This window comes from Mirounga angustirostris, unplaced genomic scaffold, assembly GCF_029215605.1.
Source record: "Mirounga angustirostris isolate CCGP_5_RB_7025 unplaced genomic scaffold, mMirAng1.0.hap1 SCAF_11, whole genome shotgun sequence".
Lineage (NCBI taxonomy): Eukaryota > Metazoa > Chordata > Mammalia > Carnivora > Phocidae > Mirounga > Mirounga angustirostris.
This window is the reverse complement of record NW_026991719.1, coordinates 82,731,995-82,758,487: the sequence shown is the minus strand read 5'-3', so window position 1 is coordinate 82,758,487 and position 26,493 is coordinate 82,731,995. Positions and strand designations below refer to the sequence as shown.

Here is a 26,493-nt window from a genome sequence, read left to right as displayed (position 1 = left end):
TTCCAACTTCTCCACATCCTTGCTAACACTTGTCATTGCCTATATTTTTTTATTTTAGCCATCTTAGTATAAAGTGGAATCCCCTTGTGGTATTGATTTGCATTTTCCTAATGGCTAATGATATTGAGCATCTTTTCTTTCTTAAAAATTTTATTTATTTATTTATTTGACAGAGAGAGAGAGCACAAGCAGGGGGGGAGCGGCAGGCAGAGGGAGAGGGAGAGGGAGAAGCAGACTCTCCTCTGAGCAGGGAGCCTGATGCGGGACTCGATCCCAGGACCCTGGGCCGAAGGCAGACACTTAACCTACTGAACCACCCAGGTGCCCGATGTTGAGCATCTTTTCATGTGTTTATTGATCGTTTGTATATCTTCTTTGGAGAAATGTCTATTTAAATCCTTTACTGTGGCGCCTGCTTCTCCCTCTCCCTCTGCTGCTCCCCCTGCTTGTGCTCTCCTGCTCTCTCTCTCTGTCAAATAAATGAATAAAATCTTTTTTAAAAAAATAAAAAATAAATCCTTTACTCATTTTAAAATTGGGTTGGTTGTTTTTTTATTGTCAAGTTGTAAGAGTTCTTTGTTTATTCTGGGTACAAGTCTCTTATCAGATGTATGACTTATAACTGCTATTTCCTGATTTGTTAACTTTACTCATTATCCATTGACTTTCTGATAGGATAATTGAGTAGTTCTCTCTTACCATCACAATCCCCATATCTATTGCCTGCCTCCCAATATAGCTTTATCATATCTAATGTGTATTGTAAAAGGCATTCCAGTGATTCTGTTGTTTAACTCTGAGGACCATTTGTGCATTTGTCAGGTTAGGCTAAGCTTATACTAAGCTTATGCTAAGATAGCTACCAACCCCAAAACATCAGTGGTTTAAGAACAAAGGTTTATTTCTCAAACTTCATGAGAATGGGGAATGGTGAGGTTCTGCTCTCCCTAGTTTCCCAGAGATCCAGACTGATCATGATATCCCTGCAACAGAGGAAAAGAGTACATGGAGATCTCACACTCATTTTTTCCACACTGTGGTCTAGAAGTGATATAGATCACTACTGTTCACAGTCAATTTTTTTTCATATTTCTAGCTCCTTAATTCTGACAAGCAATTCTGGGAGAGGTGTTATTATGCCTTCTATATAGGTGACTGAACTGAGTCTCGAAGAGTATAAGTAATTAACGTGAGGTCACATACTGATAAGGGGAGGGGCCTATATGGGAAGCTAGGTTTATCTGGCTCTAAGGCAATGATCCTTAACTAGTTTGCCTTCTTAAACAGAATAATTTTAATTTTATCTTCACCCTATTAACCAACCAATCCTTTAAGATGTCAGAACAGGGATGCCTGGATGGCTCAGTCGGTTAAGTGTCTACCTTCGGCTCAGGTCATGATCCCAGGGTCCTGGGATCGAGCCCCGCATTGGGCTCCCTGCTCAGCGGGGAGCCTGCTTCTCCCTCTGCCTGCAGCTCCCCCTGCTTGTGCTCTCTCTCTCTCTCTCTGACAAATAAATAAATAAAATCTTTAAAAAAACTAAGATGTCAGAATAGTGGTAATGCTTCTTCAGATGACAGACCTAAAGAGGAATGCTTGGAATGGCATTACTTCCTCCATTATTACTGCCTTTAAAGGCATTTAATGCCAATTCACAGCTTGACGGCCTTGGCCCCCAAGTCATTGGCTATGCCTATAGTACATGTAGGTATTCAGACAGGTGTTAACTCCTGTTTTCTCCTTGAGTTGGAGGATGACATGCCTTTTTAAGCCCTCTTTGCCTGGGGTCTCCTATACTTTGGGGTGTAGGATGACTCAAACATCAGAAGTACTGCACCGGGCACAATGTCCACAATAGCCAAACGATGGAAAGAGCCTAGATGTCCATCAACAGATGAATGGATAAAGAAGATGTGGTCCATATATACAATGGAATATTACTCAGCCATCAAAAAAATGAAATCTTGCCATTTGCAACGACATGGATGGAACTAGAGGGTATTATGCTAAGTGAAATAAGTCAGTCAGAGAAAGACAAGTATCATATGATCTCACTGATATGAGGAATTTGAGAAACAAGACAAAGGATCATAGGAGAAGGGAGGGAAAATGAAACAAGACGAAACCAGAGAGGGAGACAAACCATAAGAGACTCTTAATCTCAGGAAACAAACTGAGGTTGCTACAGTGGAAGGGGGTGGGAGGGATGGGGTGGCTGGGGGATGGACACTGGGGAGGGTATGTGCTATGGTGAGCGCTGTGAATTGTGTAAGACTGATGAATCACAGACCTGTACCCATGAAACAAATAATACATCATATGTTAATTTAAAAAAAAAAAGAGAGAGAGGGAAAAAAAAAAAGAAGTACTCCACCAGGCAGATACAAAACTGATGTCACCACAAAACCACCAAAACAAGCCCAGGCACAATCAAGGCCCTTCTGGGAGTCTGAGGAATGTTGTCCAATCGTCCTAACTGCATCCTTTACTATTGTTCGGGGGGCTATTTCACTGGACTCTGAGAGAAGGGTTCAACCTTTCTACTTCAAACTCAAATGATCTGGTCCAATCCAGTTGTAGCTGGCTCAGAAAGGGAACAATGCTTTAAAGTTTTATGGTATCGAGTTTAATTTCCATCCCTACAAAATTCTCCTTCATACTCCAAAGGGAAAAAGGATAGGGGAAAAAAACAAAGCTTTATGACTGACAATGAAGAGTTCCTGTCACTGGAGACTCTTGAGCCTATCACCTGTTCACATTGAGTCAACAGACAATGACCTATGTTGCTAAGGACAGTCATATAATACAAGATAGCTACTTTGCTTCTCCCTCACTATCTTCCCAAACCCAATGAATATTTTATCCAACTACATAAACTGCAAGATAGCAATTTTTCTTAAAACCATCAGAGAACTGAGTTCACAGGGCAAACAATGATCCAAAAATCTAGAGAGAGACTTGTGGAGGGAGAAATAGGACGTGAGCTTCTGCTTATCTGGGATAGACACCACCAAACAACATGTAGATCAGTAAGAAAATTTAGCTAGAAATTGCTAACAAATTGCTAAAGGCCCAGTGAGGGTTAGCATGAGTGTGTGAAGTCCCTGAGGGCTGCAGACATAAAAGGCTTACACTCAGGTTTTACTCCAGAAACTTCACTAGGTGTTCCCAGGTAAGAGCAGGGAGAATCTGAGAAAGCTTGCTCCATAGTGCCAGCTAAGAGAGGGAGACAGCCTTCACTCAGGATGAAATTCCAACCAGACCAAACTCCCCTACTAAACAAAAGACTCAATCTGCAGGAAGACAACAAAACCCATATCCTGAAGGCACTGGTGGAAACCCACTGCAGCTGGGGAAAGGAAACCAAAAAACAAAAAGCTTTATGAGGGGAGGGAGCAGGCATGTGTGCTAGGCTCAGCATTGTATCTGAAGGAGAAGCATGAACACTTGTGAAGGTTGCATTAAGATGAAAACCTGATCAGAACATGAGAGAATGCCCGTCCCTCTCCTCAACACCACACTAACAAACATTGAGTAAAAATAACAGTGGAGGACAGTAAGAAACATATTCTTTCTAAGAAAAGCAAAGGAAAACTGCAAGGCCAACTGGAAAAACTCAAAGCCAATGGGAGGAAAACATCAAACTCAACCCACCTTCTGTGCAGATTAAAGCAAACCTCCATACTAAAAACTTAGCAGGAAAGACATGCTTATCTTCAGTCATAAATTCTATTTACCTCAGTAATTACTGTCTTATACAAATCCAGTTTTCAGGTAAAAATTATGAGAAATACAGAAAGACAAGAAAATAAAACATTCTGAAGAGACAAAACAATAATCAGAACCAGAATCAGATGTGACACAGGTCTTGAAACTATCAGACGGGGAATTTAAAATAACTGTGGTTGGTGTTCCACTTCTGGCATGGTGATGTGAGGAACTCTGAGAATCCACTCCCCAGTGAAATTGCTGAAAGTTTTTTTTAAGATTTTATCTATTTGACACAGAACGAGAGAGAGAGGGAGAGAGAGAGCACAAGCAGGGGGAGCAGGAAGCGGAGAGGAAGAAGCAGGCTCCTCCCTGAGCAGGGAGCCCGACGTGGGGCTCGATCCCAGGACCCCAGGATCATGACCTGAGCCTAAGGCACATGCTTAACCAACTGAGCCACCCAGGCACCCCTGGAAGTTATTTTTTAAATATAACCTTTTAAATTCTTTGGAAGTGGTCATAAGGACATACAGCAAATGAGAAAAAAAAATATTTCTTTAAGAAAACCTACTAGAACAATAACTATGAGAATCTGTGGCATTTTAACCAAGATTTTCTCCTTCCTCCCCCTGCCCCATCCCCAGCTCAGCATGATGGAAAGTACATGCCTAGAGGGTACAGCCAAGAGCACAGGTCTCCTCACCTCAGCTCACAACTGTAAGGGTCACATTATCTTTCTGGGAGAGAAGGAACTTCTCATCCTGCCTTGAGTTATCTGTTGCTCAGGCTAAGTTCTGGGTGAGTGTAGCTGAAAGATGGGGGCTCCCTTCTGCCCAGTCCCCATTTATCAGAAAGAATTTCTCCCTCCAGCACAGTGTGCTAAGGATACTGGGGCCCCCATTGACTGGGAGAGGCAAGCCAAAAGGACTTGAAGGTACTGTGCATCCCCAGTCAAATGCACAGATCCTAAAGCAGGAGTGTCACTTAGAGAAAACTGTGCCACTGTGCCCATCCCTAGCTCCAGAGCCTTGTATCAGAGATTTTTCCCAGTGGGAGAGGCAGGCTTTGAAACAGAGAAACCAATCCCTTCCCAAAGGAAATGTCACACAGTAGAGAGAAGTTGAAGGCTAAAAGCATATATAAAAAGGTGAAGATTGTGGTGAAATGCAATTAAGAAGAGGTCAGTAGATTAATGAGAGATATAACTCAGTGTCAGGCTAGTTAGTTTATCAGAATTACAGAATTAGGGAAAGAGATGGCTAAGTAGAGTCTTTTGGGGGTTAAAACAAACATCAAACAATGACTTCAAAAACCACCTCTAAAAAGAAGCCCAAATGTCATACCACGAATCTGTGAAACAATTTATGCCTCAGTGCATTTTCAAAAACAATAGAGCAACCAACCAGCTATTAGTGGAGCTTTAACAGTTAAGTGTGTTCAGGGAAAAAGACAGTGAAGAGGACTGACAAAAGCACTTTCATCCCACAGTGACTGTGGGCATACCCAATGCTGTGCCCTCTCAGGAGCAACAAAAGGGTTTCACATAACAGGGAGGAAATGGACATGACTAAAATAGCCAGTCACTAAACAAACAAGCAAACAATATTAATAAGCCCCAGAGGAAGAAGACCAGTACTCAGAGTTGCTAAAATGTATTATCTGAAAAAATTGCAAGACATGAAGAGAACCAGGAAAGTATGCCCATATATGGGGAACAAAGCAGGCAACAAAGCAGGTCTGTGAGAGTGACCAGATGTTAAATTTAACAAAAACTTCAAAGTAGCCAATATAAATATATTCAAAGAATGAAAAAACCCCCTGTGATTAAAGAAGTAAAGGCAGGTATGATGACAATGTTACATCAAGTAGAAAAAAAAGCCAATAAAGAGATAGATATATAAAAAGAAACAAGTGGAAATTCTGAAAAGTACAGATTGAAATAAAAAATTCATGAGAGGAGCTCAACAGTAGATTTGCGCTAGCAGGAGAAAGAATTTGTAAAGTCTAAGATTCATAGATTCTATGTAATCTAAAGAAGAGAGAGAAAAAAAATGAACAGTCTCAGAGAAATATGGAACTCCATTAATCACACCAATGATACACATAATAGGAATACCAAAAGGAGCAGAAAATAATTCAAAGAAATAGTGTTTGCAAACTTCCCAAATGTAATGAAAAACATTCATTTACATATCCAGGAAGCTCAGTGGATTTCAAGTAGGACACATGCAAGAGACTGGCAAACAGACACAACATAGTAAAAATGCTGAAACCCAAAGACAAGGAGAAAATGTTGAACACAGCAAGAGAAAAATGACTCTTAACTTATAAGAGAACCTCAATAAGATTAAGAGCTCATTTGTCATCAAAACAATGGATGCCAGAAGGAAGAAAGACAACATATTCAAACTGCTCAAAGATACAAACTGTTAACTAGCAATCTTGTATTTACCATATATATCTTTCAAAAATGAAGGCAAAATAAAGACATACTCAGATTAAAAAAAAAAAAGAATCTGTTGCTAGCATACCTACCTTACAAAAAATATGAAAGAAAGTTCTCTAGTTCTGAAAGTGAATAACCCCAGACAGTAATTTGAATCTATGAAAAAATAAGCACACATACAGGTAATTATGTAATTATAGAAGACAGTACAAATGCATATTTTTCCCTTTCCTTCTCTTAACTAATTTTGAAAAGCAACTGTTTAAAACAATACATTTGTAATGTGTTGTTTGAGTCTATAACATATAGAATAGAAATGTATCTGCCAATAAAAGCACAAAGGAGGTGGGTGGGGGCAAAGCTGTATTGGGCTAAGGATATGAATCCATAAGGTAACTAAAATATCCCTGAAGAAATGAAGAGGACCAGAAGAGAACGAGATAAATAAGAAGACTAACATAATTCTATGGGTATATACTTACTATGCTTTTTGCATCTTCCATAAAAGACACAAAATTATGTAAAGTAATAATGACAACAATGGATAGGTTTAAAACATTTTTTGATGTAATCTGTATAACAATATTCCCACAATAAGTGGAAAAATGGAATAGAACTGTATGGGAGTTATGTTTCTATATCTTACTGGAATTTAGTTAATATAAATATGAAATAGATCCTGGTAAATTAAGATGTATATGCCAAGTCCTAGGACAATCACAAGAGAAACACCTCAAAAATATATAATGAAAACATCATCAAAGAAATTAAAATCCTTTATTAAAATATATTCAATTAATGTAAAGAAAAAGAAGGAAAGGAAGAATAGAGGAACAAAAATACATGAGACATATGATAGACAAAAAGTGAATTGGCAGAAATAATTCCAATTATATCAATAATAACATTAAATGTGAATGAATTAAACAACTCAAATGAAAGGCAGAGATTGTCAGACCAAATTTTAAAAAGTTCCAACTCTATGCTGTTTACAGGAGACACACTTTAATTCACAAATTAAAATTGAAAGGAAAAGGAAGAAAAAATATATATCATGAAAAACTGAGGCACTGTGTGATAGATGCATGCCCTAACCTCACTGAAAGGGTGGGGGAAAAAAGAGCTGACCAAGTTGCTTTAGAAAACGTGTTTTGGCTGTATGTTGTAAAGCTCAAGACAAAAAGAGCTGTACATAAGTTCTGTGCTCTGGCTGGGAAATTTGTTTCTTACAGGGATAGATGATAACCATTCTGAAATTACTCTAACTGTATACTAAGGTTAAATAAATAAGTAAATAAATCATATATAAGGAGAACCAGGTTTCTCACTGTCAGTGACAGAAGTTAAAAATAAGTGGAGGGAGTGCCTGGGTGGTTCAGTCAGTTAAGCGGCCAACCCTTGATTTTGGCTCAGGTGATGATCTCAGGGTCATGAGATTGAGCCCCGTGTCAGGCTCCCCACTCAGTGGAGTGTCTGCTTGAGATTCCCTCTCTCTCTCTCCCACTGTTCCTCCCCAACACACATACTCTCTCTCTCCCTCTCTGAAATAAATACATAGGATCTTAAAAAAAAAATAAGTGGAGAGATTGGAGAGTCTGGCTGGCTCAGTTAGAAGAGCATGCGACTCTTGATCTTGGGGTTGTGAGTTTGAGCTCCACTGGGTGTAGAGATTACTTAAATAAAAGTAATAAATGGAGAGAAAGCTAAATGGATACCTGTCATAATGGATAAGAGTCACATGTATAAGTATGAACTTATGTGGTGGGGGAAGGGAGAGGAAGGGAGGGATCGAGAAGGAAAAAGATACAGACACAATAAATAAATGTAGGTATGTGTTTATACAAACCATGTTCAGCATACATACATCTCCTTGCTCTATCAGCTGAGAAGTCCTAGAACCAATGACACTCCAGTAGCAACAAAAATATCTTGCACTCAGATCTTAATTCCTAAATATGATTATCCAATAAAAGTAACTAAGACTGCTTGGAGAAATGGCTGATTACTGGGTTGAAAAAAAGAAAAATACAAAATGAATCTGGAACATCTTCTAGTACCAGAAAGCAAGGAAGCAGGAAAAGGATGAGGGTATGCCAACCTGAAAGAGCCCCTAATGGCCAAGACTGGAATCATTTGGGCCAAAAAAAAAAAAAGATCATATTGAATTATAACCCCAAAGATTTAAAAATTCATTAGGGGTGCCTTGGGGGCTCAGTTGGTTAAGTGTCCAACTCTTGATTTGGGCTCAGGTCATGATCCCAGGATCGTGAGATAGAGCCCCATATTGGGGTCCACACCCAGTGTGGATTAAGATTCTCTCTTTCCCTCTCCCTCTGCCCCTCACCCACCTCTTAAAAATGTTTTTAATAAAAAAAAAATTCATGAATCATACTGATAGAAACAAGTAGTTGTATCAGTAAATAAATGGGTGGGCAAATCTTCCTTACAGAATAATTTGGAAGTATTAAATGTAGAAGGAAATGAGTAATACAAAAATTTAGTATCAGAACATCACTGTAATAATCACTGCAGGCAAAATCCACAGAATATTTGCAAAGTTTCAAATTATCTGACCCCAAATATTTATTAATTACTATGGTTGCTTTCAAACACATATCCACAAATTCTTTGATACTCCTCCCTCCAGGAGATAGAACTTAATTCCCCTCTTTAATGTGAGCTAGACTTAGTAACTTGCTTCTAACAAATAGAGTACAGAAGGGAAAAACAATAACTTTACAAGTAGTAGAGAAACGCAGCAGACATCATCTTAGCCAAGTGATCAAAATTAACTTCACCAGTGATCAGTCATGTTGATATCATGTAACTCTGATATTGCGATGAAAAGGGTATCTCACCCCCGTGATAGTCTTCCCCCAAACCAGTAACTCCAGTCTCATTATGAGAAAAATATCAGACAAATCCAAATTGAGGAACATTCTACAAAATACCTCACTCTTCAAAAGTGTCAAGGTCATGAAAAATAAGGGAACACTGAGAAACTGTCACAGAGTAGAGAAGACTAAAAAAAACCATGTTAACTAAGTGCAACTTTGTATCCTGGTTGAATCCTGGAACAGAAAAAGGACCTTGGTAGGCAACCTGGAGAAATCTGAATAAAGTCTGTAATTTAGTTGGTAGTATTGCACAAAAGTTAATTTCTTTGTTTTTATAAAAGTAGGATAATTATTAGGCAAAGCTGGGCATAGGGTATATGGAAATGCTTTGTACTATCTTTAAAACTCTTCTTTAGAACTAAAATGATTTCAAAACATAAAGTTTAAAAAACACACCAGGCTGAGTTTCAAGAACCCATGATAAAACTCTCCTAATGAATGAAAGTGACTGAACAGTTGAAAGAAACTGAAATGTCATTACATGAACTCATTATTCAGGGAGAAAGGGAGAATTTGACAGACTGCTGTTGACAGTAATTGTTGGAAAAAATAAAACCATTCCATGTTATCCCAGAAAACTGGAACTACTTAATAAACTAGTTGTGTGCATATATATATATGTATTTATTATGTGTATGTGCATGAAGCAGTATTCTTTAAATACTGATCTGCCACTTCCTTCATTCAAAAAATACAATTTTAATATAATTCAATGTCACTCATATGCGCATTGTTTCATTCCTTTTTATACCTGCACAATTTCCACAGTATGGATAATTTCTCCAATCATTCCCATATCTGTGCACATTTAAATTGTTTCCACCAACTTAATGTTCCAACACTGGAATGGTTACAAAGTTTAACCAGATAAAGTTTTTGTGCTGATGGCATTTTCAGATAAGTGAGGGACACAAAGTGGAAAGCCAACAAAACAGGGTGAAAGTGTCAGGCTGGGAAAGTACAGGGTCTAAAGGATAATGTAGAACAGGCAAGCAAGGCAGCATCAAGAGGCCAGCACAGACTTTCTTTTCATTATCAACTTAATTTTTATTTATTTATTTTTTTTAAAGATTTTATTTATTTATTTGAGACAGAGAGAATGAGAGAGAGAGAGCACATGAGAGGGGGGAGGGTCAGAGGCAGAAGCAGGCTCCCTGCCGAGCAGGGAACCCGATGCGGGACTCGATCCAGGGACTCCAGGATCATGACCTGAGCCGAAGGCAGTCGCTTAACCGACTGAGCCACCCAGGCGCCCTATCAATTTAATTTTTAAAAGCACTCAGCTGGGGCGCCTGGGTGGCTCAGTCAGTTAGGCGTCTGCCTTTGGCTCAGGTCATGCTCCCAGGGTCCTGGGATCGAGCCCTGCATTGGGCTCCCTGCTCAGCGGAGAGTCTGCTTCTCCTTCTCCCTCTGCCTCTCCCCCTGCTTGTGCGCTCTCTCTCTCTCTATGTGTCAAATAAATAAATAAATAAAATCTTAAAAAAAATAAATAAAAGCACTCAGCCTTACAGCAAGGGCACTCTCTCCCCACTCAGCTTCTGCCACAGGAAAAAGTTGCCTGGCCTAAGCTTCAGTACAGCTGAAGTGTGCCTCCCCTGAACCCAACAAGAGGTTCTACATAGATGCGGATCTCAAGGCTTAATTACACAAAGCCATCTAGAGAATCTAGCTGAGGTGGATTTTAAGCATACTGTCACATATTAAAAGTCTAAGCAGTCCGGCCCAAGGGCTCCTGTTACTGTGGCCAACGTGGATACCACGAGGACATTTGGAATGGCAGTGGTTATGGCACAGCATTTCAGGTTCACAGAAATTAGTCATAGCATTATGCCCAGATAATTCAAAACTCTTCGCCACCATCATCCACAATGGGTGTAGTAGTATTTAGCTGTGAGTTCAGGAAGTGGGCAGAATCTCATCTGGAAGGGAGGAAAAGAATCATAGAAGTTGTGCTTTGAGTTCAGTTCATTTGCTTAGACGTGGCCAATTGCTATTCTGAATAGTCTATGAACTTCTGAAACTTATCCATGCCAAATTTCCAAATAACAGGGAACATAGTGGGGAGGGATGGTAGAAGAGTTTACTTTCTGAAACAGATACAGTGTAATTGGAAATCAGGTTTTCGTGTTCTACTTATCAGGACAGGAGTAGACTACCCTCCGTAGAACAAAGACCTATTATGTTGTGTTTACTTGTGCTCTGAAAGGACAAATCATCTTAGATGGTGGCCACTTGGGTCCACACTATGCAGCCAAACCTTTGGATGTGGAGCAGATTTTGCCATGCTGGGAACGATGTTTGCAACCCATATAGAATATGCTAGAGAAGTGAGGGAGAGGAATAGCTGTCTCAAGCTCTGCTATGGGATGAGCTTTGAAACAGCAATGAAGAAATATGCAGGAGGAATTGCTAAATATGGAGGCTCAGAACAAAACACTATGGAAGTGATTTCTAAAGGGAACATAGAAAACAATATTCTGGATATCACAGTCTTGTATAAGAGCTCCTGGCTGGTAAAATGCTTCCTCCTGTCTTCTCCCCTCGTACCACCTGAAGGACCTTGGGCTTTGTTGCTATCCCTAGTGCCCTCTTGGTGCACGAAAACAGGACATTGATTAGGTCAGCAGCTTGGGGTGTCTGCTTTCTAGAATTCATGTCTTTATTGTTAAAATTAATACGTGCACATTTTTCATTTCTTTTTAAAAATAGTTTTTACTTTCATATAATGCTATTGTCTTCAAAAATCTACTTATATTTAAAAGCTACTGTGATTAACTTAATTTTAAGGGTAGCTACGTGTTATATTGATGCACTGAAATTGCTCAGGGACAATAAAGGTAAAGGCCTGTATGATCTGGCTGTCAGGTGTGTACCAGTGAGGTGACTGATCTCTCTCTTGTGAGTATTTAGGAAAACGGGGTCAATATTCTCTATTGATAGCTCCATAAAAATGGTGTTAAAGCTGCTCTGAGTACATGTAAGCAGAATAAGCAGAGGAGGGGACAATGAAATTTCTGCCCTAATTTTTGTGCAGACAAAAAGAAGCTTCATCTCTGAGTCAATCTGCAAACAGCTCCTTCTGAAACTCGGAGATTTCTGGGAGACGTGCCTTTAAAAATCATAAGAGCCCCTCAAGCAGCATGTGAGCTGGATCCTGACTCACTACACCCCATTTTCAACCCACCTCTGACCATCTGCCTTTTTAGATATGCCCTTCCCCTAAACTCACAGGAAAGGGCAAGGGTACAAGGCAGCCTTTCCTAAGGGCAATATGAGGGGTGCAGACCGTTGTGCAGCATGGATAGGGAAGGGAGAGATCACTTCCTGGTGGGGTGGATTTAGTGGCTGGGTGAGGAAGTCTGGGCTCCTAAGAATGAGCGGGACCAGGATCTAGGAGGAAGTGGAGGGCTATCACAAGGAAAAAAGTGGCCTGTGAGGACAGAGAGAAGAAGGCATACCTGGGGCACCGCGAGTGAGGGTTCCTTTGATGCGGTAGAGAAACATATGACAAGGCTGGGAACATGTGTCCTCAGGCTCAATTCAGATCAATGTTGAATGTCAGGAAGAGTAAAGTAGGATTTACTTCTCTGATGGTGGGGTTGCCCACCAGGGCCTTCGAGTAGGAAAATAACAAGTTTTAAGAATAAAGAAGAGTAGGGCGCCTGGGTGGCTCAGATGGTTAAGCGTCTGCCTTTGGCTCAGGTCATGATCCCAGGGTCCTGGGATCGAGTCCCGCATTGGGCTCCCTGCTCAGTGCAGAGCCTGCTTCTCCCTCTCCCTCTGCCAGTCCCTCTGCTTGTGCTCTTCTGTCTATCTCTCTGTCAAATAAATAGATGAAATCTTAAAAAAAAAAGAATAAGGAAGAGTAAAGTTTAATTTGATGGTAACGTGTAAGGTAAATTGGAGAGGGAGGCACTGAACGCAGATAGGTCAGAGAAGGAGTTCCCTTGAGTCAGGCGTGAGACAATAAGGTCCTAAACCTGTACACACATGTATATAGCAGCTCTTTTCATAATTACTCAAAACTAGGAATAACTTAGATGTCCTGTGGGTAAATGGACAAATAAACTGGAACATCCATAAAGCAGAATACTACTTAGCAAAAAGCAAAGAATGAGCTATTGCTACATGAAACAGCTTAAATGACTTTCCAGGGCATTATGCTGAGTGAAAGAAGCCTCTAAATGTGATATATCGTAGATTTCTTTTATGTAACATTCTGAAAAAGACAAAACTATAGGAATTGGGAATAGATCAGTGGTTGCCAGAGTTCAGAGAAGGGGGTAAAATATGACTACAAAGGGGTAGCATGAGGGAGTTTTTTTGGAGGGGGTGATTGAACTGCATCCTGATTGTGGTGGTGATTACACAAATCTATACATTTGTTAAACTTCACAGAACTGTACACACAGAAAAGGGCCAATTTTGTTGTATGATAATAATTTTTAAAAAATCAGAGTTTTCCTCCATTAAATGTAATATCAGAAAAGAATGAATGGAAACATTTTATGGTAGTTAAGGATCACATCTTTACAATTCATTGGCTATATTTACATTGAAAATTCTCTCTTGGATAATAGAAAATGTATTCCTCAACCGTGGGATAAATTCTTGATGCTTAAATATAAATGATAAAACATTAAGTCAGCAAAAATATTTATTTTTTGAACCCTTCCTTTCCTATGGCATGCTTTGTTTTTGGCTGCCGCATCCCACTGTGACCATCCTAGACAAAAGATCCCTCACTTCCTCCTCCTGATTCTCCAGCTGGCTCCACTGGCCAGAATGCCATTTCTGGCAATAACACACTTCTAAGTACCAGTGGATTATGGGTTGTTGGGATATCAGTTTCCTCTTTTAACTAATATATATTTTTTTACAGCAATGATGTTCTCTCTGCTTCTGATCATAACAATTATGCATGTTGATAGTTCTCTTTTTTAATGGAACAAAGTGAATGATACCAGACTATCTCAAGAGTGCCATGAATGAATGAAAATTCTACCTGCTAATTAAGCCTCACCCCAAATGGTGAGATACAGGGTACTCTCTCCTTTCTGAGGGCTTTGTGAGTGTATGAAAGCTATTTTCCCACATATTTATTTGAGTTCCAAAATAAAGTTCACTCTGAGGAAAGCAGGCTTTTCTGGGGACTCATCTGATTAACAAGGCATCAGATCCTATAGGACATAAGAGGTCTGTCTGAAGCCTATTTGAAACCCAAGTGGAAGCCATCCAGCAGTCATCAATGAAAAGGTCAGACATCTAACAGTTGATAACTTGAGTTCAGCCAGAGAGAGAAAAAGTAGTGGATTACTTATATAAAATTGCTAACAAGAGAAAAGCCACAGATTAACCTGGGAGTCAGCTTTTTTTTTTTTTAAAGGTGCTCTTTTAATAAGATGTAAAAAAAATTTTTTTTCCTAACACATCAATGTGTTGTGAGAACTGTCATTTCATTTGTAGCCATTAGGAAACTTTTCCAAATCTTAAAAATTGATAAAACTATTTTGCCTCTAGATTGTGTCAGATATTGATTATGTGGCATCTCTTTTTTTTTTTTAAAGATTTTATTTATTTATTTGAGACAGAGCACATGAGAGGGAGGAGGGTCAGAGGGAGAAGCAGACTCCCTGCCGAGCAGGGAGCCCGATGCGGGACTCGATCCAGGGACTCCAGGATCATGACCTGAGCCGAAGGCAGTCGCTTAACCAACTGAGCCACCCAGGCGCCCATGTGGCATCTCTTTTTAAAACATTGTAAAACATCATGATCATTTAATATCATGCTTAAAACATGAAAAAATTCAAGAGAACTAGTAAAAAAAAATCCCACACTCTCACTCCTACGTCTTTTCTAGCCACCTCTACCCCCACCCCTCCTCCCATCTACCACCTTCACCCATTTTAATGCTAGATGGTACTCCTGGGGAAATGGTGGACTGTAGGTCTTGGGGTAGGAGGGGAGGTGGGCAAATTCGAAGCAGAGAGAGAAAGAGATCATTCCCGAAAGAAGGAGAAATGGTCGATTAACCCCTAAAGGCTGATCCTCCCTGGCAATCCAAAAAAGGCGAATTGCAACTGCAGGAAGATACCAGTTCTATTGTCTCTGATTGGCAAATACGAAAAAAGATTGACAGTATCAAGTGGAGGGAATGCAGGGGGCGGGCTGCAGTGTTAAATGGGAGGGGTCACTGAAGACTGGAGCTCATTGATGACGCGACCCTCACGTGACCAGGAGTCGACGTGTGCAGAAGTCCTTATAGTCCAGGGCCTGTTTCCCTGTAGCAGCTCCGTATTGCTGGAGAAGGAGAAAAGTGCCCCGGATCCCTTCAGGTCAGTGTAAAAGCGGGCGCTGCCTTGGGGACCCTCGGGTCTAGGAGCCAGAGAGCAGTAGCCAGGCGGGGTCGCCACTGTTTTCCCAACATTAGAGCCCGCCAAACTCCCATTTTTGTGCAGGAAATTTGGGGCTGTTTGGTGGGGGTGGGGGGTGGAGACAGAGAAGGGTAGCCAATTGAGGGTCCCTAGAGAGAGAGAGAGAAACAATTTGGGAAATAACTTGGCGTCTCCCACTCCCTGCTTGCAGGGAACCGGTGGGCACGGCGGGGGGGGGGGGGTGGGGGGAGGGCGGGGTTGCCTTAAAAGGAAGGAAAGGATGAGGACGTGGGACAACTTCAGACGAACAAGGCCTAGAATCATGAAAGGGACCGGTGATTTAGGTACTGGCCTGCTCGCTCAGCAAGCACTCCTGTCGGTCTGCAGGACTCTTTGGTCTTTTGGGCGCGACACAAATCGAGTGAGGGAAGGAGGCAGGAAAATCCCCTGGATCCCTGCAGGTCAGTGTAAGGGTGCAATTGCCTCAGGTCCCTTCGGGTGGGGGTGGGGGTGCGGGTGGGAGTGGGAGTGCGTGGATGACACCAAAGCACATCCTGGGGTCGCCACAGCCTCTCCCCATCCGGATTAAGCGCTGGAGGCCTTTGCAGAGCCTGCAGCGGAAATGGGGCGGGGGCGGGGGAGGCTGGAGAGACGTGGAAGGGGGAGGGGAGGCTAGAGACTGCACCAGCAGATCTCAGGTGAGTGGCGGGAGACTGGGACGGCTTGGGAAAGCCCAAGAGGGCGGGAATATTGGAGACCAGCGTCTAAGGAGGGGGTTAATTGCTTCCGCGCTGCTTCCGTTTCTGGGCTAGGAGAGGCCTGTAAGCAGGGCCTGCTGGGAAATGGTGGGCTGGAGCGGGAGGAGGGAAGATGGAGCTGGAGCGAGAGGGGGAGGGAAGGGAGGTGGAGGAAGGGGTGGAGTCAGGGGAGTTCCGAGCCTGAGGACCTAGCCTTCTCTAGTTGGAAAACTTTGACAATTAGGGATCTGAATGAGAAGAGGCAAGGCTCTCTGGGAACCCATACTTTGGCTGCCTGTTTGTCTGGCATCTAGTTGTTTTGTTTCCTTGTTTTCCAGGATTAATTTATTCAAAAGAAATAACAGAAAAATACTCAACATGCAAAAGTCTTGTGAAGAAAATGAAGGAAAACCACAGAACATGCCAAAGACCGAGGCCGACCGCCCTTCGGAAGATGTACCACAGGAGGCGGAAGGAAATCCTCAACCTTCCGAAGAAGGTGTAAGCCAGGAAGCAGAAGGAAATCTTAGAGGAGGGCTGACCCAGCCTGGCCAGGGGTTTAAAGAGGACACTCCTGTGAGGCATTTGGACCCTGAAGAAATGATAAGAGGAGTAGATGAGTTGGAAAGGCTTAGGGAAGAGATAAGAAGAGTAAGAAACAAGTTTGTGATGATGCATTGGAAGCAAAGACATTCACGCAGCCGTCCTTACCCTGTGTGCTTTAGGCCTTGAATTCTTTTTTTGTCTGATATTAAAATCTGGCCCCTGCTTTCTTTCTGTTAGCGTTTTCTGATGTATCTTTGATCTTCGTTTACTTTAATCATCTGGTGGAATTTTGTTTTAGGTAGTTTCCTTGTTATCAGCATCTCACTGGATTTTGTATTTTGACCCATTCTCCAGGTCTGTTTTTCAATTGGAAAGTTTCACACATTTGCATGAAAATATATTCATTATATATTGTGAAGTAAAACATAACAGGTTACAAAGCGATATATTTAGTATCAGCTCACATATGTAGGATTAAATCCCAAATTTGTGTGCGCGTGTGTGCGTGTGTGTGTATACATACAAACATATATCAGAAACGTAACTGCTTATTTCTGTGTGGCGTGAGCTTTTTTCTTTTTGCTTATATGTATTTTTTCATGAACACATGTCACACACACACAAAGAATTGAAGTTTTATAAGTAAGAGTTAAATAATTTGCAACCAGCTTCTAAGGGCAATGGGGGCACCTAAACTCTTGATGGAAGAAATATTAAAAAAATGTAAACCTCAAGTTACCTCTGGATCTCTTAGCCAGAGGAATAAAACTGGCAATTATTACAGATACACTTGCTTAAGACTCTGTCTTTTCCACGGGGAAAACATTTGCCTTGCAGGGCTGCTGTCAGGAAGAAAGGAGGTGACTCCAAGCTGTGCTTGGTTACGCTCTGCACATACAGAACCCCAACCCACCACAGAGCATCAGTTATTGGAGGGAGGGCCCTGACACGACTTCCCTGTGCTCAGGAACAAGTCCATTAGGAGGCAGGGCCCTGGGGGCTTCATGCCAGTCATCTGCTGTTGAGCCCCACGCTCCTCCTCCCCTGGGTTCTGCCCTGCCTGCTGGGCCCTTTGCTCTCTGCTGGCCCTCACTGCTCCTGGTGCACCGGAGTCCTCAGGTGCCAAAACCCACTCACTTTCCTGGACTCCCCAGTGGGTCAAACCCCTACTCTGTCTTCTGAAGCCTCTCTGCTTCCTAGTGACCCTTCACACAAGTGAGACGGTTTGGGCCATGCTGCCTTGCAGGGTTCTTAGCAAAACAGCCCCTTCTGTTTTCAATCCCAGGACCCCTCCTCTAAATACGAGTCAGACATGATGAGGCCGTTTTGGGAGTTGGACCAAGGGGTAAGTTTGAATAAAAAAAAAAAAAACAGCGGTAGTCAGAGTTGCCTTAGGTCTAAGGACTAAGATTTTGTCTTCCTTCTCTGGTGAGATGATCGGTCCATGAAGGTTCCTGGCAGGCCTGCCCTACTGGTTCAGAAGACTGAATATCCATAAGTTGCACACAATAAGACAGGAAACAGATCTAAGGGAATAGTCCCTTCACCCTATCCCATCCCGAGTTAAAACATGAAAAAAAAAAAAATTTGCAAAGGCACTAAGAACTATAAATCCAGTAGAAAGGCTATTATGTAAATGTTAGGAATTGTATTTATCTCCCCTATAGAACAAAAAACTTCCCCTATAGAACCTCCTGATAGTCCTATGTACTTGTGTTTAACTGAGACATGTTTTAATATTTCATTGGTTTCTTGATTTAATTATCACTAAGGAGCTGGTGTTATCCACATTTTGCTGTTGACTCAATAGTCTTCCACAAGTTTTTTATTTCTCTAACATTATGGCAAGCATTTCGAAAAAGAAAGTGCATGAAATAGATTGCTCTCCAAATGTTTCATCAAAGTCTTGCATCATCACCTGCATTAGAACCACCTTGGGGAGCATCTTTAAAATACTGATTTCTGGGGACGCCTGGGTGGCTCAGTCTGTTAAGCAGCTGCCTTCAGCTCAGGTCATGATCCCAGGGTCCTGGGATCAAGTCCCACATCGGGCTCCTTGCTCAGTGGGAGCCTGCTTCTCCCCCCCCCCCCCCCGCCTGCTGCTTGTACTCTCTCTCTGACAAAATCTAAAAAAAATAAAATACTGATTTCTGGGGCCCACCCTAGGATTCGCTGACTGGAGGTGGGCTACAGAAGTAACAGTTAGCAAGCTCCTCTAGATGATTATGACGCACATTGCAGCATGAGGATGACTGGTATATACAGTATGCTTTCCATTATTACAAATATGAACTTTAATTAGAAGACAATATTGGTGAATGTTTACTGAAATTCAGAAGGCCTATAACCGTGTTTATCTTTTTAACTATGAAAAGACTGACAGATTTATACATAGCATTTGAAAGATTTCCTTTAATAAAGAAATACAAGATAAAAAGATGAGGGAATGTAATATTAGATGCACTTTTCTTGACAACACCATGTTTGGCCATGCATTCACTCCTTCCAATATGAGTAAAATGTATTCAAATTCTCTTTTTGTGATCACACAAAATGGTGAGCCAGTCCTATGCCCTTTGGCTTTGTTTTCATTTTTTCCATTGTGTGATGTCATTTTGGGGGATCTTCATGTCTTCAGACCATTCTTCAAGGTTGCAACAGCCTGATGGGTGCCAGTTGGGCTGGACTCTGGTTGGAGTGAGCTGAAATTCCAGGGACTAACTGTACCAGTTTGACAAGACAGGATGAATCCATTCTCCTGGTGCTCAGAGGGCTGGTGCTCAGGTAGGCTGTGGAAGGGCTCACTTAAGTCACACTCCTCCGCAGGGTGGGTCTGACTATGGTTTCCCTGCTCCAGCCTGCAGCAGGCACAGACTCTCCTAACCTGATGAATGGCCTGTCCTGGACATAGTTGGAAGACAACGACTGTCCTCACTGCAGGTCAGAGCACTTTGCCTTTCCGTTCTTCTCCCTTTCTCTTTTGGGGAACTTCGTGTGAGGGAAAAGATAAAGCCCCAAAGATTCCTAACTGGAAACATGGGTCATGATAGTCTTTGGCTAAACAATTGTATGAACTGGGTCTGACCAGGTAACTTGGAGATAAAGCAAAAGAGGCTGACCCTTCTCTCAGAGTCCAGTGAAGGAACTCCGAAAACAATTGAAGTGAAAATGAGAACAGATCTCAGACAAGACCTCCCTCATTCCTCTCCCACCTACCTTGCTCAGACTCCCAGAAGGGCCTCTGTTGGTGCCTTTAGCTCTGTGTGTGCTTGGTGTCATACTTCTGATGTCTGCATGAGCCCAGGCTCAGGGATATAGGAAACCCCGGGCAAAGGAAGCTTGCAAAAGCATGTGGTCCTACAGTTCAGGAGAAAGAGGACATCACCTTGTGTTTGAACAACACCCTTGCACTGCAGACCCGGCCTCAAACTTGGGGGCCAGCGCAGTCAAGCTGTGAATTGGTAAGATGTTTTTGAAAGCATTGATGGTGGAGGAGCAATTGTGACCCTTGCTCTTTAGGTCTGTCATCTGAGGAATTATTACCACTTTTTTTTTGATATCCTAAAAGATTGGTTGGGCAATAAGGTGAAGATAAAATTCAAATTCTTGGGTTTAGGAAGGCAAAGTGGTTAAGTGTACAGCCTTAGAACCAGAAAAACTTGGGTTCCAATCTTGGCTCTTCCCCTTACAACATGTAACGTTGCATAAATCACAAATTATCTTTTTTTTTTTCTTGGAGGACACCTACTATCTTTGAAATGGGCCATGCATGGGCTCCCTGGAAATAGAACTCTAGATCAAAGAGAAAATTTCTTCTCCACCACCATCATTGCTGTTATTATCATAATTATCATTATCATCATCAAGGAATGGTATTGAGTGAATATTCAATGGATTCCTGTTAGGCACAGGCCACATACTGTAAAGATTTCTAAGGATCAGTGGGCAAGCCCTGGAAACCCATCATCTAAAGGGTGAGGCCAATATAATGGGAAAGCACTGGCTAGAACTGGATTCTCTGCTTATAAGAAGTGTGAACCCAGATTGGTTCATTCATCTCTAAAATGAGTTTAACCTTACATAAACCCATAAGACTATTGTGGGAAGTAAATGCAGAAAACTATATGAAATTCCTGGCATGCAACAGGCCCTTAGAGAATGTTAGATCTTTGATCATCATTATCAAGTGTCATCATCATCATCATCATCATCATCATTATCGGATGATCCTGAGATTATATTCAAATAAGAACTCAAAGTCTGTGATTCCTTGACTCCTTATCACCCTTCCAAAAGAAAAGTCTATTCTCGTTTCTTTCATTCAACCTTATCCCTTAGTAGCAAATTTTACATAAACTAAGTAGCAAATAGTACATAAACCAAATGGAGTAACTGTCATTCATTAGGAATTATAAGAGAAATATTTGAATCCTATATACATTTACAACATTTATGCATTCTGGTCCCTTTTGTGTATTGTAGGATGAAAAAAAAATTCCTTCCACATTTCCAATTACTTAGTTACCTGCCCGAAAATTTGAAATAATGAAGAAAATCTCACTTTCATGAATTACAAAACATGATGTAGAAACATCTCTTTGACATGGAAAGCTGTTTCTGACCATCATACTGTTTCATGAAAAAGCTAGCGGCAACACACACACACAGAGGTTAAAGAGAAATATCAAACTATTGGAAGTGAGTATTTCTAAATGGTATTATTATGGGAAATTTATAAGCTCATCTTTATCCTTCTCTGTATTTCCAGTTTTAACTTCTTCAATGAACATGTGTTGTTTTTTTTTTAAAGATTTTATTTATTTATTTGAGAGAGAGAATGCGAAGGGGGAGCAGGGAGGGGGATGGAGAAGCAGACTCCCTGCTGAGCAGGGAGCGGGACGCGGGGTGCCATCCCAGGACCCTGGGATCATGACCTGAGCTGAAGGCAGACGCTGAACCGACTGAGTCACCCAGGTGCCCCATCTAGAGTTTTTACAATTAGAAAAGGATCATAAAGGTGAAAGTAGTATAATTCTATTTCTCCTATCTCTTTAGCTGAGATAGGACCTGTTGGCTCTTCCAGTTCCTTGTTTCCTTTCTGTTCCAACTTACTTCTGAGAAGAACCTGGTGTGTCAGACCTCTGAGGGTACTACTAGCTGAGAAGCTACCCCTTTCTTTTTTTTTTTTTTTTAAAGATTTTATTTATTTATTTGAGACAGAGAGAATGAGAGAGAGAGAGCACATGAGAGGGGGGAGGGTCAGAGGCAGAAGCAGGCTCCCTGCCGAGCAGGGAGCCTGATGCGGGACTCGATCCAGGGACTCCAGGATCATGACCTGAGCCGAAAGCAGTCGCTTAACCAACTGAGCCACCCAGGCGCCCAAGCTACCCCTTTCTATGCTACCTCGGTGCCACTCTCCCTTGTGAGAAACGCTGTATTTTCTGTCTTTGGTCACAAGGTGGCATTTCATAATTAATTTCTAAATATTCTCCTACAAAGTGATATTAATTTCTCAAAAATAAAATAGCAATAAACATAATTTTCAAAAAACCTTATGAAATTGATTCCTAATTCTGCTTTTAAAAATACATAATTATAGAAAAATACCAGCAAGATGCACCCTCAGCTGTATTTGCCAGAGCTCCCAAATCTACATTTCATTTATTGACTCGTTCAACAAATATTCACTGGATGCTTACTGTGTATCAGACTGTGCTAGCCCAAAATCAGTTTATCCACCCCAGACTTTTCTCCTGAGGCTCTATATTCAACTGTCTGCAGACACTGGCCACATGGGCTAAGATAAGTGTTATCCAACTATATGGGCATAACCCTGCATGGACACATACTCATCACTCAGCCAATTTATCCCTTAATCCTGGAGGCTCACATGTAAAGCCAAGGCAGTATGAAAAAACTGGAAAAGCATAGGTTTAGAGTCAGAAAAAGTTTTGTTGTAATAGACTTTTGAAAAAAATTTCAGAACACTTGTAATTGATCAAAAGGATTCTTAGTAACCTAGGAAGTGAATTAATGATATAAGGTTTCAGATACAAGACATTCCTATACATCTAGGGTTGAAAGTCAAAGTCTGCATCACACATTTGACAACCACTGATGTAGATGATTTCCAAGGTCTGCTTCCTTCACCACCCCCATCCCCTACCCCTGTTGTTTACTGAGCTCCCACTAAGTCCCTGGCCCTTGGCTAGGCCCTGGGACACAGCAATGAATAAAAGGAAGTTCCTGCCTTTACAATGCATCTATTCTGATTTACACTCTTTAAAAAAAAAGTGAGGTAAAATTTACATACAGTGAAATGCACAGATCTTAAGTATATATAATTGTGTGTAAAATAGGACATTTCCATTACTCCAAAAAGATGTCCATGACTCCAGAAAGTGCCCTGTCCTTTTCCATAGTGTGAATATACAACAATTTGTTTATCTACTCAGATATTTTTGGACATTTGCATTGTTTCCATTTTTTGGTCTATTATAAATATAGCTACTATGAATATACTTGTATAAGCTTTTTGCATGTATGTGTTCTTATTTCTCTTGGGTAAATATCTAGGAGTAGAGCTGCTGGGGCAAAGAAAAGGCAACTGATTTTACATGAAATTGCCAACAGTTTTCCAAATTGGTTGTAATATTTTGTACTCAAACAATGTATGAGAATTTCAGTTGCTCCACATTCTCACCAAAATGTCAATGCCATGAAAGAAAGAAGGCGAGAGAACTATTCTAAATTAGAAGAGATTAAAAGACGTAGCAACTAAATACATTGTTTGAATAAGGATAGTAGATAAGAAAATAGTATTACATCAATGCTAAATTCCCTGAATGCAATTATCGTATTGTGACAGTTTAGGAGACTGTCCTTATTGTTAAGAGACAAAATGCTGAAGTATTATGATTCTATGATTAGCTTTAAAGTAGTTCAGCAATGAAAAAAGAAAGAAAATAAATATATAGCACGAGAGAGAAAGCAATTGACAAAATATTAATTGGTGAATCTAATCTACGTGAAGGGATTAAGAGTATATAGGCATTCACTTTATTATTTTTGAAATACTTTGAAGGTTTGAACTTTTCAAAATAAAAAGTTAGTGGTAGTGGGGTGGGGGAAGGCATAAATATCTGGTCAGCCCTCCAGAAGAAAAGGTGGCTAAATGAGAATCTAGAATCAAGATTGACAATTTTGGTTATCGGCAAACATGAGGTGATAGATTATGCAAACAACTTTAGAGGAACATAAAGACGGGGCAGCTGGCTGAACTCTATTTCTGGCAAGAGTTTAAGAAATCATTCCATAGGCCAACTTGTTGGGACAGACCACCACATGTCAGCAAGACTTTTCTGTAAAAGTTAAAAGAGCAATATCTACACACCATGGATATGATCAGATTCTTGTGGGAGGAAGAGAGGAGCTTGACAACATCTAAGTATCCAATAAAAGTGGACTGGAAACAACCTTAGGACATTAAGACAAAAAGAAGAGTGTAGTTTAATAAGAAAACCTGAACGTATTGTATCAGATCTTGGTATAGAAAGACTTACGTGAACTGCTTTGCCAGCAGGGAAAGTATCAAAAAAAGAGAGTCATAGAGACCAAGGTTGGTCCTGTCCCATTCAATCCCCATCCAGTGCAGGAAGAAAACAGTGGTCGGGAGCCCCAGAGCAAGTGAGGAAGGAAATAGCACAATGGTAGGAATGGAGTAACAAGGGGTGTGAGGATGCAGCAAGGATGGGAGTAAAGCAAAAGAATCCAACATAAGAGTAATGTAATCTTTATTTACACAAGAGAAAAGGTGAAATTGGATTCAGACTAGAAATATATCAGGACTACAGTATAGTGGTGTACATAAAGTTGCCCTCCAAGAACCACATTTTATACCAATCCTCTAAACACTCCCCAAATGGAGTTCATCTCCAATAACAGCTAAAAGCTGATATGAAAATATATAAAAATGTTCTCTACTTGTCAGGTTCTTTTTGTCTTTGAGAATTCTGTAAAAAGTAGAATGAGGATTTCCCTGTAAAATTGGGACAATAACAGAGCATCTGTCAAAGAATGGTTGTGAGGATTATAGGCAAATATCTAATTAATGCCCCTGGTACATAGTAAGTATGTCATAAATGGTAGTTTTGTAAGCATGATTTACAGCTATTATTGTTCAATTAATAAACATTTTTAATGTGGAGAGGAATCAACACTGCTATTTTTTTGAAGGAGTTATATTGGATTGTTCAGCTCAGTTTAGCAATGTATGAGAGCATGTGGAAGCTTGGTGCTGAAGCCTGCACTGTTAATAAAAAAAAATGCATCTATTTGGACTGCTCTATGTGTATATGTGTGTTGTATATGTATTTTGGGGAACAAACAGGTCAATATGCAACTTGTTGAGGATGTGAGATGGCAGCAAAATCTTTTTCTACTTTAATAGTAGAAATTTCTATTAAGATCTCTCTCCTTCCTGGTCCCCTTAAAAAATTTCAGGTATCATTTACATGGAAGTGAATTATAGTTACAATGTTAATGATAAGCCACCCTTAAGTAGGTCATAAACTTGAATTGCTTTTTAAATCCCTTGTGTGTGTGTGTTTTTTTTAAAGTATGTTCCATGCCCAACATGGGGCTCAAACTCATAACCACAAACAAATCTCGACATGGAAAATACCCACCAAGCAAATGAAGAAAAGGTTGAATGTAGAGTTACCTTTGGAGGAAGGTGAAGGCCAGGAAGCTAGAGGAAATAATAGCCAGGAGCAAGCACCCCATAGACATGCCAGTAATGATGAAGGGACAGGAGGAGGAGGAGGAGATGAGATAGAAAGGTGCCTGGAAGAGATAAAAAGATTAAGAAATAAATTTAGGATAATGCCCTGGAAGCAAAGGCAGTCCAGGAAGCAGCCTTATCCCTTTTCAAGAATCACATGCTCTACCAACGGAGCCAGCCAGGCATCCCTTCTTTCTAAAGTTTCTAAAGTAAAATTTAAAACAACCAATGACCAAGAAGTGGAAAAAAAGAAGTAATGCTAAAGTTGAATCTGACCTAGTGGAATGTTAAAGATCTTAAAAAACAAACTATTCTCTTCCCAAATGAAAATAGCTTTCTGTATTCATGATTAAACAATTATGCAGAAAAATATTGAGAATTAGCAAAAATCACACTTTAGATCCCTGCCACCTTGCGTGACAAAAGCAAGGTGGGCACTGGTGGCTGAGGGGGAAGGTAGAGGAGGGTGGGAGGGAGCAGGAGAGGCAGGTAACCAAGAGGTAGAAGAGGGAAAAGCAGAAAATCCAAGGCCTGGCTAGAGTAGGGATGGGGAGTGGGTGAAGACATTCACTAGCAACCAGGGAAGAGCAAACTCCAACCTAAGGCAGTGAAACCAATTGTGGCCCCGCGGATTATCGTGGACAGGAATGGACAATAGGGCAGTTCAGGATGAGGTTCCATGCACAGAAGGACAGAGAGGGGGCCTTTGGGAGTGTGTATGTTGGCAGGACTACCTGCTGCACTGCCTGCCAGATGAGAGGTGGGGCAGGGCCAGGAGTGAGTTGGGGTGCGGGGCGAGCTCTGCAGTGATGCAAGGCCCTCACATGACCAGGAGTTAAGGTGAGCATAAGTCCCTCTTGTCCAGGTCTTTTTTTCTGCAACACCCCCTTTTCCACGGAGGCGGGCTGGCATCCGGTGCAGAGCAGGACAGGGAGGAACCCACTTCCCCAGAACAAAGCAGGTCTGTGTGGGCAACTGGACTGGGAATTGTGTTGGTGGATGT

At 41.1% G+C, this 26,493-nt stretch overlaps 1 protein-coding gene across 3 annotated transcripts; it reads left to right on the top strand.

Moving 5' to 3' along the window:
* The first annotated feature begins 15,160 nt into the window (after window positions 1-15,160).
* Window positions 15,161-17,495, top strand: TCEAL8 (transcription elongation factor A like 8). Of its 3 annotated transcripts, none has more exons than XM_045903674.3 (3): window positions 15,251-15,386; window positions 15,770-15,886; window positions 16,501-17,495. In XM_045903674.3, the coding sequence occupies exons 1-3, from the start codon at window positions 15,265-15,267 to the stop codon at window positions 16,892-16,894; spliced, it is 633 nt and encodes a 210-aa protein (XP_045759630.2). In that variant the 5' UTR covers window positions 15,251-15,264; the 3' UTR covers window positions 16,895-17,495. The 3 variants fall into 3 exon arrangements, with proteins under 3 accessions (XP_045759548.1, XP_045759630.2, XP_045759718.1); XM_045903762.3 differs by having other exon boundaries at window positions 15,256-15,386; window positions 15,813-15,886; XM_045903592.3 differs by lacking the exon at window positions 15,770-15,886 and having other exon boundaries at window positions 15,161-15,386.
* Window positions 17,496-26,493: the final 8,998 nt, after the last annotated feature.